The following is a 20,691-nucleotide window of genomic DNA, read 5'->3' on the forward strand; positions in this document are numbered from 1 at the left end:
GTCCTGAAGATTTCTCCACGTTTCCAAGCGATAATCCAAAAGATTTCCAGCGACTGGTCAGTTTGCGTGTGTCTCGAGCGATGGCGACGTGGTTTGTGTTGAACTTTGAACTCGTTGCCAGAATGTCAGCTACTGTAATGTTCTGGAATTCAGGAACTTCGGCAGCATCGTCATGACAACAGGGCAGGGACGGTGGACATTCAGTTCAATTCAAATTCAAAAACTTTATTTATCCCCAGGGGACAATTTGAGGTTTGATCTTTAGACTTGGACAGAAATAAAAGAGTTCCACTTTACACCTTTACTCTCAGACACGCCTCTAATTAACTCAAATTAACTCGAATTAACACAAGCTGAACGTCTATGAGGAGAAACACACACTCACTTCCACACACACACCACACTTCCACACACACACACTCACTTCCACACACACACCACACTTCCACACACACACACTCACTTCCACACACACACCACACTTCCACACACACACACTCACTTCCACACAGACACACTCACTTCCACACACGCACACTCACTTCCACACAGACACACTCACTTCCACACACACACCACACTTCCACACACGCACACTCACTTCCACACACGCACACTCACTTCCACACACGCACACTCACTTCCACACACACACACAATCACTTCCACACAGGCACACTCACTTCCACACACACACACTCACTTCCACACAGACACACTCACTTCCACACAGACACACTCACTTCCACACAGACACACTCACTTCCACACAGACACACTCACTTCCACACACACACACACTCACTTCCACACAGACACACTCACTTCCACACACACACACACACACTTCCACACAGACACACACACACACACTTCCACACACACACACACTTCCACACAGACACACTCACTTCCACACAGACACACTCACTTCCACACAGAAACACTCACTTCCACACACACACACACACACACACACACACACTCACTTCCACACAGACACACTCACTTCCACACACACACACACACACACACACACACACTCACTTCCACACAGGCACACTCACTTCCACACAGACACACTCACTTCCACACACACACACTCACTTCCACACACACACACACACTCACTTCCACACAGACACACTCACTTCCACACACACACACACACACACTCACTTCCACACAGACACACTCACTTCCACACACACACACACACACACACACTCACTTCCACACAGACACACTCACTTCCACACAGACACACTCACTTCCACACAGGCACACTCACTTCCACACAGACACACTCACTTCCACACAGGCACACTCACTTCCACACAGGCACACTCACTTCCACACACACTCACTTCCACACACACACACACACACACACACTCACTTCCACACACACTCACGTCCACACAGACACACTCACTTTCACACAACCTCACACTCACAAACACACACACACTTTTACACAATCTCACACACACACACAAACACACACACACTCACTTACACACACACATACTCACATATACAGTACACACACACACTCACATACACATACAATCACACACCCACATACAATCACACACACTCGCACACAATTTCTCTCTCTCACACACACACTTTCACAATCTTACACACACACACTCACTTTCACACACAATCACATACACACACACTTTTACACACAATAACTCTCTCACACACACACACACACACACTCACTTTCATACACACTTTCACACAATCTCTCACACACTCACTTTCACACAATCTCTCACACACTCACTTTCACACACAATCTCTTACACACACACACACACACACACAATCTCACATGCTCACTTTCACACAATCACATACACACACTTTTACACACAATTTCTCTCTCTCTCTCACACACACAAACACACACACACACATCTATACAGGTACGGGTGGTTTATCAGGACTTTTTTTCTGTAAAAAGTACCACACTGAGTTATGGGGACCCACATTATCCTTTGTCATAGAGATTAGTAGGTAATATTAAACTGCTCTTTATGGCATGGGGTAAAAGTCTGACTGCTCAGAATTCAGTTCTAGTGAAACAGTCTAGAAATATGAAGACCTGACATTCTACAGCACTGTAAGAACAGGGTGGGAGTGGGTGGGAGTAGGTGGGAGTAGGCGGGTTCTAATTTGGACATTTAATCTTATATACACACACAGCCAACTAACCCTTAATTATGAGGACAATCTGGGTTTCACTGGACATCACTCATACACACACACACAGCCAACTAACCCTTGATTATGAGGACAATCTGGGTTTCACTGGACATCACTCATATACACACACATACAAGCCTAACTAACCCTTGATTATGAGGACAATCTGGGTTTCACTGGACATCACTCATATACACACACACAGCCAACTAACCCTTGATTATGAGGACAATCTGGGTTTCACTGGACATCACTCATATACACACACATACAAGCCTAACTAACCCTTGATTATGAGGACAATCTGACTGCAATCTGAGAACACAAGGTTGTTTCAAATGTTTAAAAGTAGTTGAATTTGAACTACTAAGTCAAACTAAATACAGTACTAAACCAAATCAGATCTTCTACAGTGAAAAGTAAATTCACAAAAGAATTGTGCATCTTTTTGCTGCCACAAAAACCTGCAGAAGAAACATGCACACCTAAGGACAGTGCAGAGCCGCTGCTATATCATGCAACATGCATACATTTGGTGCAAAATGCAAATTATGTTAAATTAGCCTTGGTGGAGAAATGATTAAAAATCAGCAAGTTGTACACTTCAAACAGGACCAACGAAAAGGTAAATAGTATAAAATAAATTAAAGATTTTTTAATTATAAAGTATAAATTAAAAAATCCTCAACAATGAGACTGACCTTCATGGGAATAAGTTGCATCAGGGAGTGTGCCTTAAAACATGGTACCAGTGGAAATAAAGCCAAATTTCTGTATTCTCCAATAAAATACATTTGTTTGCAAATTTCTGTAAAAACAGCATTTTAACAAAAGTAAATATGGTGTCTTGAACTCTTTCTCTTGTGAAATCATTGGTTCAACAACTTGAACAAAAGCCACAAGCATTAATGGAAGGCGACACTAATCCTGGCCTAAGAACATTTATGGAACTGCACACCTCGGTTCCACACAAAATCCCTTATATTTTTTATCGTTCTTTCTTTTCGAACAGGGCCCCCTGCCCTCTTGCAATATGACTTTTGAAATGCTTCATGACAGCATTCACTTCATCTGGGCTTTTAACAGTTCTCCGTGATTTGGCCTCTGCAAAATAAATAATAAATAAAATACAATAAATAAATACAAATAAAAATTATATACACAGACCACACACATATGCATGTTTATATATATATAAAAATTATAAACACAGACCACACACATATGCATGTTTATATATATATATAAAAATTATATACACAGACCACACACATATGCATGTTTATATATATATAAAAATTATATACACAGACCACACACATATGCATGTTTATATATATATAAAAATTATATACACAGACCACACACATATGCATGTTTATATATATATAAAAATTATATATATATATATATATATATATAATAACACTCAAAATGTATTCCAGCTCTACAGTCCAAAGTGTCTAAAAATATTTGCAGACAAGACTAGTCTGGTCATGAGTTACATGTACAGGACCACATTTACACTGATTTCCTGCGGGACAATAATTATAATAATAACAATCTCTCTCTCTCTCTCACACACACACACACACACACAAATATACACTATGTTGCCAAAAGTATTCACTCGCCTGCCTTCACATACATATGAACTTGAGTAGCATCCAAATCTTAATCCATAGGGTTTAATATGATGTTGGCCCACCCTTTGCAGCTGTAACAGCTTCAACTCTTCTGGGAAGGCTTTCCACAAGGTTTAGGAGTGTGTTTAATGGATATTAATTGTGTGTTTAATAAATATTAATGGATATAAATTTACTAAATTGATTGTTAGGAAGGGATGTTAATGGATATTATGACCATTAACATCCCTTCCTAACAATCAATTTAGTAAATTTAAAAGGTAGGATGATCCACTCAAAGTCATAAAATAATACCCCTTTAACAATGACCCTCTTGTCCACCTGACCACCATCTCATTAAGTATTATATTAGGATATCATTAGAATGATAATAGTAACAAAAATATTCATTATTGTTGCTTTTTTAGAATGACTTGAAACAGACAGAAAAAAGTTTTCAAAGTTAAAGAAACAAAAACCAGCCAACTTACCAATAATAATTTCCATTCCATGTGAAATTGAACAAGTAGTTGCTTTGAATGTCTTTAACATGCTTTGAGAGAGAATCCCACGATATTCAACAACAAAGGTGGATGGTTCAATGTGTTCAAGTGCAAACACACCTCTCCCTAAAAGGACAAAATAAAAAACTGTTACAGAATTTACCAACTTATACTTTCAAAGAGTTAAATTCTGTAAAAATGTGGAATGTAATATGAGGTGCAGTAACTGTGGAAGTCAAGCATCAGTTTTCACCACTATGACTTTGATTACACTATTTTCTGTAACCTCACAAGAAATTGTCTTGACATTTTTTTTTAATGTTTGGCTCTTCAAAGTCTATACAAATATGTGGCTCACCCCAGACTAAGATATGTGAATGTAAAAGTACTATTGTGATGCATAACGTACCTTTAAATGTGTTGATTTCTCGTCCCTCAATGAAGGCCTTGTCTTTGCCTGACAATGTGTGTTCTTTTGCATCCTCTTCAGGTTTTATTCTCCTTTTTCTTACCATGTTGACTGAAAAAGTTTAGAGAACATAATAATTATAACGTCTTTATAAATTTTAGTTAAATAACATTATATCTTCACATTATTGTCAGACTGTAGTGAAGTCTGTATCTCTAATTACACAATTTTACATATAAATAATAGTTGATAATGCAGATAGATATTTTGCTTTAGTTAAGTTTCTGTTATATACTTGTAATTTTTCTACATCATAATAAACTGTAATTTCATTTACTCAACTCTTTGGCTAACTATTATGATGATTGTAATCTGATATATATATGTATATAAATATATATATATATATATATATATATATATATATATATATATATATATATATATATATATATATATATAAAACATATAAACCATATAAACATCCCACTCAACCCTTTGACATGCCGTCATGATGATATCAAAAGCAGTATAAAAGTGTATAAATTGTTCATATAAACTATTTATGACAAAATTAATTTACTCAAGCATTCATCACTATATTATGGTTCACAAATATGTCATTAAACATGCCTATGAACTACTTGTGAATTTCGTCTGTACCAAAAAATTAATTAATACAAATTATTCTAATTGCCTCGCACGTGGCACATAAAATAAATGTGTTGGAGACACTAATGGAGTTGTGGATGATGCTAATGGAGTTCCTAATAGATATTGTCACAGGCACAGCAATCTCAGCGACGCCTCCGCGCTCCCAATTACCGGACTTTTAGTTGCACCACCTGCACTGAATCTCACGGTGCCTATTTAAAGCCCTCACTCTCAGAGGGCAGCGGCGAGTATTAGTACTGTTGATGCCTTTTCTTCAACTCTCCTCTAAAAGAAGTTTAGTTAAGCATTTCTGTCTATTTCCTTTGCTCCCGCACCCCACACCTAAACCTGTTCTTCTGGGGTCAGTGAACATCGAGAGCTCTCCAACATGCACCAAGGTGGACCTCCCAGGAGAGTATCGGGATTACGCTGATGTGTTCCGCAAAGCCGCCGTTACTAAGCTGCTGCCACATCAATCCTGGGATTGTGCAGTGGACCTTCTGCCCGATGCTAAGATACCCAAAGGGCGCATCTGCACCCTGTCTGTCCCGGAGTGTAAGGCCATGGACGAATACATCAAAGAGGCGCTCTGCCAGGGGTTCATTCACCCTTCTACCTCCCCGGTGGCATCCAGCTTCTTCTTTGTGGCAAAGAAGGATGGTGGGCTTCGACCGTGTATCGATTACCGGAATCTTAACACCCAGACGGTGAAATTCGCCTACCCCTTGCCTCTGGTCCCAGCTGCACTCGAGGAGTTACGTGGCGCTCGCATCCTCACCAAGCTGGATTTAAGAAGCGCCTACAATCTCATCCGCATTCAGCAAGGAGATGAGTGGAAGATGGCGTTCATTACACCATCAGGGCTCTACGAGTACCTGTTCATGCCATACGGGCTCACAAATGCTCCGGCGGTGTTTCAAAATTTTATGAATGAAATCTTCCGTGACATGCTCCACCGGTTCGTCATTGTATATATTGACGATATCCTGATCTACTCTCCAAATCGGTCGGAGCACACCCACCATGTCCGGCAGGTACTCGATCGCCTCCGCCGTCACCACCTCTTTCTCAAGCTCAAAAAATGCGAGTTCCACCAAACTGTCATGCAGTTTTTGGGTTACATCATCTCCTCTGCAGGCATTAAGATGGACCAGTCTAAAGTAGAAGCAGTAAAGAACTGGCCGCAGCCACAAACCGTCAAAGAGCTGCAACGCTTCCTGGGGTTTGTGAATTTCTACCACCGCTCCATCCGCAACTACAGTCAACACACTGGTCCCCTTACCTCATTACTATACAGACAGCCTAAGACACTCAAGTGGAAGAGTTCCACAGTCGAAGCCTTCCAGCAGCTGAAAGCCGCCTTCTGTTCCGCTCCTGTTCTACTACACCCCGACCCTAGCCAACCCTTCGTAGTAGAGGTAGATGCGTCGGCTCTAGGGGTAGGAGCGGTGCTATCCCAATGGGGAGGTAAGCCCTTGGCACTCCGTCCATGCTCCTTCTTTTCAAAAAACTAACCCCAGCGGAGCGAAACTATGACATCAGAAACCGTGAGCTATTAGTGATCAAATTGGCACTGGAGGAATGGCGGCACTGGCTGGAGGGAGCTATCCATCCCTTTGAAGTCATCACAGATCACAAAAACCTGCAATACCTCAAGGAAGCCAAACGTTTAAACCCGCGACAGGCGCGCTGGGCACTCTTCTTCACAAGGTTTCGATTCACAGTCTCCTATCATCCTGGCTGTAAGAACACAAAAGCTGACACACTATCCGGGATGTACTCGCCAGATCCCCAATTGGATGAATGCGAACCAGTACTTCCTCCAGATCTGTTTGCCTGCCCTATCCTCTGGGCCATTGATGAGGATATCCGTGCTGCCACCAAGGAAGAACCCGCTATGCCGGGAGGTCCAGTGGGCAAAACCTATGTCCCAATGTCCCTCCGTCTTACCCTCTTGGACTCTGTGCACTCTTCCCTGGGCTCTGGGCAGACAGAGCACCCTCTCACTCATCCGAAACAGGTATTGGTGGCCAAATATGACTAAGGACGTGAGTCAGTTTGTGAAGGGCTGTTCCGTTTGTGCCGTGATCTCCACACCTCGCCGCTTACCGGAAGGGAAACTCATGCCGCTCCCAATTCCCCACCGACCATGGTCCCACCTGGGAGTTGACTTCCTCACCGATCTGCCCGCATCAGACGGCTTCACCACCGTCCTCAAGGTGGTAGATCAATTTTCTAAAGCATGTAAGCTCATACCCCTCAAGGGCCTACCCACTGCCATGGAGACGGCTAAAGCCCTCTTTCATCAAGTTTTCCGACACTTCGGCATTCCCGAGGACATTGTGTCAGACAGAGGGCCTCAGTTCATCTCCAGGGTATGGCGGGGGTTCTTAAAACAGCTGGGTATATCTGTGAGCCTGTTTTCTGGTTACCACCGTCAATCTAATGGCCAAATGGAGCGGAAAATCCAGGAAATTGGGCGCTACCGCCGAGCATACTGCCACGAACGAGTATGCACAAAACTCACTTCGGCAGGAGACCACTGGACTCACCCCTTTTCAATGCATACTCAGCTATCAACCACCTCTGTTCCCGTGGTCCAGCAAACCATCCGAAGTACCATCAGTCGACCACTGGTTCCGAGAGAGTGAGAGGGTCTGGGAATCGGCGCATGTCTGCCTGCGCCGCGCTATTCGCTGGCAGAAGCGCCAAGCTAACGCGCTGCACAGAGACACACCGTGCTACCATCCGGGCAATCGAGTTTGGCTTTATACTCGGGACATCCGTCTCAAATTCCCCTGTAAGAAGCTCAGTCCCCGCTATATAGGTCCCTTCAATGTCAGGAGGTGCATTAACGCTCTCCTACAAACTCATCCTCCCTGCGCACTACCGGATCTCCTATGGTCCTGAGGAAAGATCATGGGTGGACCGGGATGACATCCTCGATCCGACGCTGCTCACTGAATTCCATCAGCACCGCCAAGATCGACCCGCTCCCAGAGGCCGCGGCCGCCCCCGTCGTCGCTCTTAGACGTCTGGAGACGCCCATGGGGAGGGGGGTACTGTCACGGGCACGGCAACCTCAGCCACGCCTCCGCGCTCCCAATCACTGGACTTTTAGTTGCACCACCTGCACTCAATCTCACGGTGCCTATTTAAAGCCCTCACTCTCAGAGGGCAGCGGCGAGTATTAGTACTATTGATGCCTCTTTTTCAAGTCTCCTCTAAGAGAAGTTTAGTTAAGCATTTCTGTCTATTTCCTTTGCTTCGTGCCTGCCAGCCTTAGTTTCCTTTATTTGCAAGTTCAGTTCTGACTCCTGCCTGCCTGAGTTAAATAAACAAGTGTGGGATCTGCTCTCTGTCTCTGGGTGTGTTGTGACAGATATTAGCCTTATTAACCGGCATACAGTTTAAAGCTATCCAGCCTAAAAATCTGTCTGACTCACACCGCCATAAAGATAAAAAAATGTTCTTACTTTCAGTATGAGCAGATGACACTCTTCTGTCGTTATTACAGGTAAATACTTTGCTGCAATTAAGCTAATTTAGCTTAATTATTATTAATCTCTGTACCACACATCAAGTCCGCATGTTCTTTGACAGACAACAAAGCAGCCAATCGCTGATGAGGATTCCGCAGCTCGACCAATGACCTCCGAAGGTTCAGAAGGTCGCTGACTTTGATGGACATCAAAAGCAGCCAATCGCTGATGAGGATTCCGCAGCTCAACCAATGAAATGCGTGCACTGACCGGCTGATATGCAAATGAAGCTGCAGTAGCGCGAATTGCAGATTCAGAATATACACTGGGAGCATACACTGATACACTGAAAAAATGGGTGGAGCGGAATTATTGAGACTTTTTCCCAAAAAAGGGAGAGGTAGTTCAGTGCACCTAAATAAGCCTTTCTACATTTTACTCGACTTATGAGATCATCAGCCATGTCCTTATAGTTACGTTGTGTCCTTATAGTGTCGGTATGTATTCATGGTTTTTGTCCTCACAATCCGGCCGCACCAACGCACTTTCACACATAATCATATACACACAGATTTACACACAATCTCTTTCTCTCTCACACACACACACTCACACGCAATCACATACACACACACACACTTTCACACATAATCACATACACACACTTTTACACACAATTTCTCTCTCTCTCTCTCTCTCTCTCTCTCTCTCTCTCTCTCTCTCTCACACAAACACACACACACACTTGCAGATGCAATCACATATACACACACACACTTTCACACGCAATCACATACACACACACACACTTTCACACAATCTCTCACACACATGCACTTTCACAATCTCTCTCTCTCTCTCTCTCTCTCTCTCACACACACACACACACACAATTTCTCTCTCTTTCACACACACACACTCACTTCCACACACACACACACACACACACACACTTTCACACAATCTCACACACACATAGACACTCACTCACTCTCTCTCTCTCTCTCTCTCTCTCTCTCTCTCTCTCACACACACACACACACACACACACACAATTTCTCTCTCTTTCACACACACACACACACACACAGCACCTGACAACAATGTGTCAATTTATATTAATCAAATCTCACAGTTGATGATTATCTGCCCTTGGAACATGGTTCAGCTGGTACACATCTTACTGACATTACACACACACACACACACACAGCCATGCAGTGGGCTTTGAGGAAAGCTATTACATTCATCCCCAATCATCTCAGCATGCTTTTAGGAGCAGAGTTAGACTGAAACCCCTCTAGACTTTCTCCTGCACATTTGCATGAAGATGGACAGAGAAATGATAAACAGCTTGCTTTTATTCCTGCTTTATGCACATCACATAGTTTATTAACACTCCAATTTACAAATGAGCAAAAGAAATAAACAAACATCAGAGTTTTCTTCAGATAATTGTCACTCTGTGTTTTCTCTAATGATAATAATTTATGGTAATCATTATCAATTATTTAATTTAATTATTTATTAAATTATTATTAAAATCATTAAAAAAAATGATTTTGAATTTTATATAATACAAGGCACAATTGTAAGATAATATTAATAGTATAGCCTCTCTCTCTCTCTCTCTCTCTCTCTGTCTCTGTCGTTCTCTCTGTCTCGCTCTTGCTCACTGTCTCTCTCTCTGTCTGTCTGTCTCTCTCTTTCTGTCTTTCTTTCTCTGTCTCTCTCTTGCTCACTGTCTCTCTCTCTCTGTCTGCCTGTCTCTCTCTCTCTCTCTCTTTCTCTCTCTGTCTGCTTGTCTCTCTCTCTCTCTCTCTCTCTGGCTCTCTCTCACTCACTCACACACAGAGACTGCTTATGTCCGGCAGTGGGCAGTCTAGAACAATTAGATCCCCATGTCTCCTGGAATTAGGTCATGATGGAATATCACTAGCGCTGATCATTAACTGTTTATTATTAATGAGTTCAACTTATATAAATTTTGGCTCTGGTGCTATTGGTGTGGCTTGAAGTGATCTTGTCTCCCAGTCCATGATAACTTTACACTATATATATTTTGTATTCAGTTCTATGTAATATGTAATGTGTGGTGTGTATTAGGGGTCCAAGCACCGATGAATCACTGAAGAAGTTGCTGTTTCTCGGCTTTAGCTGTATAAGGCAGACATTAGGAAGCCCTCTGTTTTGTTTTCAGACAGACAGGAAGTGGTGTACATAAATAAATATGTAATGTTTAAATGTAGAAAAAATACATGATACAATTGTGCTGTGTTTCGATTTTGCTGCCTCTTCTTAAGATTTATAATACACATTTTGAGTGTAATAGCAACCATGGGTATAAGTTATACTCATGGAGCTACTTGAGGGCGTTTTGCTTTTTATAGAACTCAAAATCGCAAAAAAAAAAAAAAATGCAATTTAAATGCTGTAAATAATGAATGTAATAAGAATTAAATAAGTAAAGAAATAAATAGCGGTGACTTGTGTATGTACGTTTCACACATATTTCACTTGAATACACTTTACTTTTGTGATTTTGTTTATGTTTTTCTCTAAACACTAGTTCCCTTGTTAGGGTTGAATCTATTTCTAAATATCCTCCTCATATTTGCTGATAGATAGATAGATAGATAGATAGATAGATAGATAGATAGATAGATAGACAGACAGACAGACAGACAGACAGACAGACAGACAGACAGATAGATAGATAGATAGATAGATAGATAGATAGATAGATAGATAGATAGACAGACAGGTAGGTAGATAGATAGATAGATAGATAGATAGATAGATAGATAGATAGATAGATAGATAGATAGATAGATAGATAGATAGATAGACTAGGCATTAAAGTACACAGAGATTTTATATATTTTCTATTCATGTAATAATTTATTTATTTCAAATTCACCAAAGTAAAAAAGCTAATGTTAATAAAACACTTTACACTTCACATTGTTATGCTGGATATAGTCCAGTGTCATAGTGATGCTCCCTTAAAAGATGCATTGGAACAAAATCAATTATTACCTACAAAAGTTTGAGAAAGTGAAGTGAGCTGAAATGGAAACAGATCAGACAGTGGAAGAAGATGAACATCCCGATTAGAGCACTGGTGAATGGTGTTGAGTGTGACTCCTGTGGACCTGTGGAAGTGATTAAAAGCAACATAAATGTTTTGTTGAGTCACAATATGATGCCTTTCATATTCTCTAACAATCAAACTGCAAACCAAGCATTATTGTTTTACTCAGCTGTCTCAAGCACAAGCTAATTGAGATTGGCTAAGAACCAGCTAGCACTTAATCCCCAGCAATGCTTTTATTATTGCACAGTGTTAGTGAATTAATTCACTCATGAAGAAAGAAGAATAAAATCATTACGAAGATACAGTATAAAAGAGAAAAACACCAACCTGTTCTATGGAAGCACAATGTTTGACAGGCAGAGCTTGTATAAACCAGTCCAAAACGGGTCCTCATGTGCGTCACTACTGTGTGAATGCGTACGAGCATTGAATCAGCAAAGGTTGTAAGGTTGCTCTCACCTGCGTTTTTTCTTCCACTTTGCTTATGTAACATTCATCAAATTACCGTAACATACAATGTATGATTCTCACCAGGGTTAAATCCTGGTGAACTCATTTTAACTCATTTACATAACTCAAAAAGTAATTTTCTATCATAAACCATTTCTTTGAAACAGAGTGAAAATATGCAATTTTATTTCTTTATTTTTTTTCTTTGTATTTCCAGACTTTTAACAGTGTAGCATCTTTGTCTATTCCAGCTTCTTGTGTGTGGATGTTGGATGCTCCTATAGTTCAAAAGCTCATACACGCTTCCGCATCCATTTTGGTGGGTGGAGGAAATGTGATAGATTGTAGAAGTATAATCTAATTAATGCTATTGAAACAATTATCTACACAGACTCATTACATGTCAAGCAAGCTGAAATGTTCTGGTCCAAAATCTGAAACTCGAAAAACATTGATTTCAAGGCATGGATAAGTTCAGACTTTTAAAAAAATTCCACAAAACAAATGGATTCATAAAAAAAAAACATATTCACATCTTTGCACAACACTTATTACCCTAATACAGCATCATTTTTCCTCCCGGCCTTCATACTGTGTTTTATTAATGACCGTAATGAGAAAATGAGAAAGCAGCTTGAATTGTGATAGCATGCTTGATTACAGGACAGAAAGAAAATAACAGCTTTTCCACTACATCTGCCACTTGAAGCAATCTCCAATGCTAAACGAGCGAAAAGTCAAGCCAGTGGGTGTAGTAAGTTAAACCGTGGTGCAGTTAGTGGGTGTAACTTTCTCCATCTTGTGTCTCGTTTCTCGAGCATCTGGTGTTGGGCATTCACTGGCCACGTGGCACTGGAACACCTGCTTGTAGGCTTTCCTGAAGTTCTCAGAGAGAAAGGCGTAGATGATGGGGTTGACCGAGGAGTTGCTGTAGGCCAGGCAATGAGCTGCCACACGGAAAAGGAAGGACGCCTGGTTCAAAGGGAACGATCCAAACTCCACCCAGAGATGCACCACATGATGGGGAAGCCAGGACAGGCAGAAGACCACCACCACCACCAGGACAGTCTGTGCTGTCTGTGGACAATAAAGTGGAAAATAAAGGACAGGACATCATCAAATATTTCCTGCACATGTTTACTAATTTAACTTTGTATCATAAATAGTTTGCTTTTATAGTATGTAATAAAATGGAAAAAAAACTATAGAATTGTTCTTACCTTCTTTTTCGATGCCTCTGACTTCTTAGATATGTTTCGCAGATTTTTGTGTAAGTGATTCAGTACCTGCATGCACATCAATTAAATACATTTATTTAATTGATAAAAAATATGGCTAAATAGAACTAAATTGATAAATATCGTATATTCTTTATCTCATGTCAGGTAGCCTAGATATTTAAAGTTCTGCATTGTAACAACACTTGTAAACAATCTAGAGCTGAACTTTCTCCCAAGTCTGTTCTATGAAATTAGATGAAATTGCAGCACAAAAGTCACATGCTTGTATGGAAAGCTGTATAGAAAATCACATGATTCACGTTTTATTTTACACACGTCATTTTTAGACACACCAAGTCTTTTCAGATGTTCTGAATTTGGTTTTCTCTTTTCACGTTATTAATTAATTAATTAATTAATTAATTAATTAATTAATTAATTAATTAATTTATTTATTTATTTATTTATTTATTTATTTATTTATTTATTCATTCGTTCATGTGTAGGGCATGTGCATGTTGTTTTTCAGCAGTGATCACATGTTAATCACATGATGGCACTTGTTTTTTTTTGGCAATTCAGGACAGCATTTTTTAAGGTGATCACATATTGCTGACAATCACATGAAGACATACATGACCATGAGTTAAAAAAATTATTTCATATTATCTAAGAACATACACTCTACTAAGCTGCATCTTTACTTGTCACATCATTTGTACCTATAGTGTACATCTTTTACATGGAAATCTGCAGGTTGTGCAGCTTTAAATCATTCTCTACTCCATCATTGGTACTTTAGGCGCAATTATGCAAATCAGTTTCAAAGGTACAAAGAGTACGCTACAGTCTATGAAAAAAGCCTGCTACAGGTACAGTACATGTAACCTATAGACTACCATGACTGTGACATAGAAAGGTACAGTTTAGTGCTTTTTTTATCATCTGAGAATGCAGAATGGTACTCTATTAGGATCACCTGACTTGTATTTAATAGAACAACTATGAGAAATTTATAAACTAAAATGCTGTAATGAAGTGTATATTAAACTGTTCCAACTCTGAAAGTTCTCCAGAATAATTTACCTTTGCGTAGCAGAAAGAAATAAGGATCAAGGGCAACAGGTAGCCAAAGACAAACGTGCACACCACGTAGACTTTCCTCCTCTTGGGATTAGACCACACTTCCCAGCAGAATGTGCTGTTGTCCTCGGTCTCCACGATGCGCTGGTGGTAAGCGACCGGAGCGGCCATGGCCAGCGAGAACGCCCAGATGCCCAACACCCCGAGCATCGCGTGCCGCGCCACGCGGATAGACGAGGATTTCCGGCTGTGCACGATGGCCACGTAACGGTCCACGGACATCGCGGACAGTGTGAACACGCTCACCAGCATGGACACGGTAAAAAAGTAGTGAACAAACTTGCAGATGAAAGCGCCGAGCACCCACGTGGGAAGCATGTACACAGTGGACTGGAAGGGCACGCAGAAAAGCAGGTAGGACAGGTCAGCCACGCCCAGGTTGAAGATGAAAATGTTCGTGGTGCCGCGGCGTTGACCTGCTCTGCGTCGCACCAGGACGGCGATCACCAGCGAGTTGCCCACCACGCCGAGCGCGAAGATCAGCCCGAACACCAGCAGCGTCACCAGGTTGTCCGTACCAATACCAAACAGCAACTTAGCCGGCGTCTCCGAGTCTGCATGACCCTCCGACACACCACCTCCACCACCACTTTGATTATATATGTTCATGATTGTCCTGCACAAAGCAAAAAAATCCCTATTTGTCTATGTTTTGTCTGTGGATTTCCCCGATGCGCACGCCGGAGATGCAGATGCCGAGCAATGCGCTCGCGTGCATTCACGCTTATTCTAGAAGTTCCAAATAGCTCTCCTTTATCAAATAAACCCAAACAAACAAGAACAATGTATATATATATATATATATATATATATATATATATATATATATAAGCAGTCATAAATGCACGGTCACGTGCGTGTCTGCTGCTCGCTGGTGTGCGCTCTGGATGCGTGCACTTCTAACAGCGCAGTCCAATGTCATAATATGGGCGCTACCAAGAGGACGGCGAGCAGAGTAACACGACCTCTCATGGCCTCAAACTTGCCCAATCATAATAAGCAAATAAATTATCAATGAAACTGTGTATATTCTAGAGTTTATTCTGATCACATCAGTCTAATTTGAATTTGTTTACACAGGTTGCCATTTTTAGCTTCTTAGCAGTGTTAATAATTCATCAGGCTTGAAATGGTTCAGCTTACTGAACTTCTGCAACAACATAACCCCTGCTATTTAGCCAAGGCAGGCTTACTGTCCATTCCTCAGAGCAGTTATGAAGTTTATTTAAGCATCACACAGAGTCAAGTGTGCAGTAACACTGCTGATATTCAGTATAGCTGTATGATTGTGAGTGCTATTTTGCTTTAACACCACTTTTTTTTATACACCGATCTGGCATAACATTATGAGCACTGACAGGAGAAGTGAATAACACTGATTATCTCCTCATCATGGCACCTGTTAGTGGGTGGGATATATTAGGCAGCAAGTGAACATTTTGTCCTCAAAGTTGATGTGTTAGAAGCAGGAAAAATGGGCAAGCGTGAGGATTTGAGCGAGTTTGATGAAGGGCCAAATTGTGATGGCTAGACCACTGGATCAGAGCATCTCCAAAACTGCAGCTCTTGTGGGGTGTTCCTGGTCTGCAGTGGTCAGTATCTATCAAAAGTGGTCCAAGGAAGGAACAGTGGTGAACCAGTGACAGGGTCATGGGCGGCCAAGGCTCAGTGATGCACGTGGAGAGCAAAGGCTGCCATGTGTGATCCGATCCAACAGACGAACTATTGTTGCTCAAATTGCTGAAGAAGTTAACCCTGGTTCTGATAGAAAGGTGTTAGAATACACAGTGCATGACGAGTCAGGGCTGTTTTGGCAGAAAACGGGACCAACACAATATTAGGCAGGTGGTCATAATGTTATAAGACACTGATATCGAGTGACTGACATTCAGACCCAGTCATTTGGCCAAATAATTTGTTATATACTGATTGGTACATTCCTCTATTTGGCATGTAAAAGTAATAACTATAGTTATTATAGTTCTGCACTGTAAGCCAATTTGATTGTAAACATTAATCATAAATCTAGTAGTGTGTGATTGTTTCACCTGCTTTGTTTTGTGATATTGAACCATTTCCCCACTCTTTATTCCATTAACTTTCTTCTGTTTGGAATTTTAAATGTAGAATGTTATAATTAAACCTTTTAACAATTTCCTAATTCCTACATCAATATAATTATTTCATTAGAGTCTGTTTCATTTTCATTGTTCATGGATAATTAGACATTGAGCTACTTATTTGTTTCATGTTTCAAGTCAAAGTGTTTAAAAAGAGTTTATTCTAAGCTGGCATTTATTGTTACTGCTATTGTTTTTCTACAAGTGTGATGTGTCAAATCCAGCAAAGCAGGTTTGAACTAAGATGACTAATCTGAGTAAATGAGAGGGTTCGAATGAACCAAAGCATGGGCTGTGTGAAAATAAACCTTTTATTATAGCTTTAAAGAGCAGGAAGTTGCTGGTATGCTGAGGAGTTGTAATCAAATGAGCAGACATTGCTTGACTATGGCTGAAGACTTTGTGTAAGGAAGAATTATTGATAATCATTATTTAGAAATAGGTATGCGTGTGTGTGTGTGCGAGAGAGAGAGAGAGAGAGAGAGAGAGAGGATTACACAGCATGAACTGAGATGATTTATATATGATTCAAACATTAGCAACTCTCAAGAACAGAAGGATCAACTTCTAACTTGTAGACTTACACTTGACATTATGCCTCAACATGTACCAGAGTTAAAGGAACCAAAGAAAGATGAAAAAATGGGAAAAGAGCTACTCATGATTCAAGGCACATCACCTCATCTAAAAGCCATTGTGGAAAGAGTATGTATAGGCTGTCAGTGGAACTGCCCTCTTTATTAAGCGAGGGACATCCAGGGAGGAGCAGGATGAATTATGTAGTGAACTGTTCTTTTTTTTGCTATTGCCCACATTGATGAGTGTAATTTTTAGAAGAATATTATCTATTCAGTGCCCAGAAAGTGCCTCTGAATTCAGTAGATGAAATTTCACCTTGCAGCATGACAAATAACCTAAACATTTTTTTAATGCAACTCAACAGTCTGCTTTATTAGGAACACTTCATGCAGTTATCCAACCTCACCTACACTTTGTCCAATCTTTAAGTACAGAGATTCAGTGAGCCTGTGTCCACTGTAGCCTCAGTGTCTTGTTCTTGGCTAGCAGGAGTGGAACCCCAAATGATGTTCTAACCAAAATGTTTTGGCATATTATGCGCTGGAGTTATCATACACATCAGAACTTGCTTATTCACAAGAGGCATTTCCTGACACAGATGAAGGTGAATAACACTGATGATCTCCTCATCATGGCACCTGTTAGTGGGTGGGATATATTAGGCAGCAAAGGAACATTTTGTTCAAAAAGAGTTGATGTGTTAGAAGCAGGAAAAATGGGCAAGCGTAAGGATTTAAGTGAGTTTGACAAGATTGTAATGGCTACACGACTGGATCAGAGCATCTCCAAAACTACAGCTCTTGTGGGGTGTTCCTGGTCTGTTATCTCAGCCTGTTCTTTCTGTTACTCTGTTTATTTCTCATGACAGTATTGGTATCATCTTGTGCATAGCTAGACAGTCCAGATGAGGTCAGCTACTCCACAATAAAGTGCATATAAAGATTTGGAAGTTGGAGAGGAAACACTACTGTCTATGCATAAAGAGTAAGTTTTTACATTGATAACTGATTATATTGATAACTGAGAATTGATTTTAATTATGTGGAAAAAACATGTCTTTTAAGGTGTTTTAAAAGATGTCATTAGAAAGGTTCTACAACAATATTCTAAACACATTTCTACATCCTGTTTTCCTAAATTGCTGTTTTCATCAATAACATCTAAACTAATGTCAATAATATACCCTAAGGACTGAAATATGTCTAAAATAATAATACTAGGTCCAACAAAAGACTAAACTGCTGCAAAATCCAGCTGACTGGCTACGAGCTGCCAAACCACAGCCTGAGCCGGTAAGTCTTTGCCAGCTTCTTGCCAGATTTACTGCTCCTAAAGAAAATAACAGTGAGACAATTAGAAAATCTCACCCATTTATTGAGCAAGTTAATAAGGAAGCTGGAAAATAACATAGTGGTAGCTATTAATTTGTATGTAATTTACTCTAATAAAATGTAATGAATTAATGTCCATAGCAAACCAGTATAGCTGATGTAAATGAGGTTATTACTGTTTGTGATAATGCAAGGAACTATAATTCAGGGGAGCCTTGACATACAGCCACTGCTTGTCCCAAACAAGAGGAGGTAAATGAAGTGGTTCAGACAGAAACCTCCTGTCAGTTCTCAATAAAGATTAAGTATGTCCCACTGGACAGATAGTCTGTGTGCTGACCCAGAACCTTCTGGAGAGACTGTATGCCAGAGTTGTGGCTAGAGATAGAGACATCTGGATGGATATGAACTAATAGAAGGAATATAAATGAATGAATGAATGAATGAATCATTGGTTAAGATGTTGGACTACTGATCAGAAGGTTGTGAGTTCAAATCACAGGGCCACCAAGCTGCCACTGCTGAGCCCTTGAGCAACGGCTCAGAGGTATAAAAGAGATTAATGTAAGTCACTCTGGATAACAGTGCCTGCCAATTGCCGTATATGTAAATCAATCATTGAAGTAATGAAAGAATGAAAGACAACTTTATTATCTGAAAAGACCATTTTGTTTTTCAACATCATCCAATCATGACTTTATCTTTTGAACTGCCGTGTCTATTTAACTATAAATTTCTATATAAAGACAGATAAAGACATGAGACCAAAAAGCTAACATGAACATTTTTTGAATGTATGTTCCACTTCAAACATAGCAGCTTTTGAGAAAAGCTGAATAACAGGAAGACGAGTATGTTAATTGGCTCCACTATGGCTATTACTAGGTACATGGTATACAAAAAAAGCTATTAGGCACAAGACAGTTTTGAAGACTGCACTGAGCATGCTGTGTAATTTTCTCTTCTTCCCTTGAGTGCTTGAGAAAAAAGTCAGTTTGCTTAAATCTCAGAACAAAAAAGGAAGTCCATCATATTCACCAGCTGGCAAAGATGATCTACCAACATAGCCTGTGTTTTGCCATTTGGTAGTTGCTCAGACCAATCTGGATTTTTCAGCAGGCTAGGACTGAAACTAAACTCAAATTAGCATTTAAAATGAAAAAACAAAATTGCATAATACCTGCTAAAGATCTTTGCCACAGGCTAAATAGCAGAACTAGATACAGACTAATCATTATTTTCAGTATGAAGCCTTTTTCTTTACTTTTGCTTTTAACCTTGAAAATGTAATATACAGAGAAATACTATATAGACTTTGCAGTTAGAAACATTAAACTGCCAGACTGATGTATCTGTTAATAAGAGAATGTCTCCTGTTTTGTTCTTTTGTACTTTGACTCCACATGTTACTGATGCTGGGCTTAAGGTAGTGATGTTACCATGGTGACCAGTTGCCTCTTCCCTGAGAACAGAACAGGGTGTGTGTGTGTGCGTGTGTTTGTGTGTTACAGAAAAAGAAAGAAACTGTGTCATAGATCACAGCTAAAGAAGCTGATCCTGTTTTTCTGGGTCAAGTGAATCACAGAGAATTCATCCATGCTCATTATATAGGTCATTACTCATAGAAGGATGTATTCTATTTAACGGTACTTTCAGCACCATGGACAGTGATACATCTGCTTTGCCTGCACTTCACATGGCTCTGCATCCGAGCCCCAAGGCACAATGGTGTACAATGCAAATTCAATAGTCACTGTGCTTACTGTACCTGTTTTCTTTTCTTTTTTTAAAACTCTTAAAGCAGGTCGCTTTATTCCACACGCTCATATTCTATTTTCATACTGACCCACTGGTGTGT

At 40.3% G+C, this 20,691-nt stretch overlaps 1 protein-coding gene across 1 annotated transcript; it reads right to left on the reverse strand.

Moving 5' to 3' along the window:
• Window positions 1-12,609: 12,609 nt before the first annotated feature.
• galr1a (galanin receptor 1a) lies at window positions 12,610-15,627 on the reverse strand. The gene is made up of 3 exons (XM_058377493.1): window positions 14,747-15,627; window positions 13,661-13,726; window positions 12,610-13,517 (listed from the first exon to the last, which is right to left on the reverse strand). Exons 1-3 carry the CDS (start codon window positions 15,410-15,412, stop codon window positions 13,200-13,202), a joined length of 1,050 nt encoding a protein of 349 aa, XP_058233476.1. The 5' UTR covers window positions 15,413-15,627; the 3' UTR covers window positions 12,610-13,199.
• Between the last annotated feature and the right edge of the window lie 5,064 nt (window positions 15,628-20,691).

This window comes from Hemibagrus wyckioides, linkage group LG24 (genome assembly GCF_019097595.1).
Source record: "Hemibagrus wyckioides isolate EC202008001 linkage group LG24, SWU_Hwy_1.0, whole genome shotgun sequence".
NCBI lineage: Eukaryota > Metazoa > Chordata > Actinopteri > Siluriformes > Bagridae > Hemibagrus > Hemibagrus wyckioides.

Excerpts from the sequence above, each read along its gene's own strand:
- galr1a (XM_058377493.1), bottom strand. The coding sequence starts at position 15,412 with ATGAACATATATAATCAAAGTGGTGGTGGAGGTGGTGTGTCGGAGGGT. Across the intron at positions 13,727-14,746 it reads TTTCTTTCTGCTACGCAAAG|GTACTGAATCACTTACACAA; the intron begins GTAAATTATTCT and ends ATGTGCATGCAG. Across the intron at positions 13,518-13,660 it reads CAGAGGCATCGAAAAAGAAG|ACAGCACAGACTGTCCTGGT; the intron begins GTAAGAACAATT and ends TATTGTCCACAG.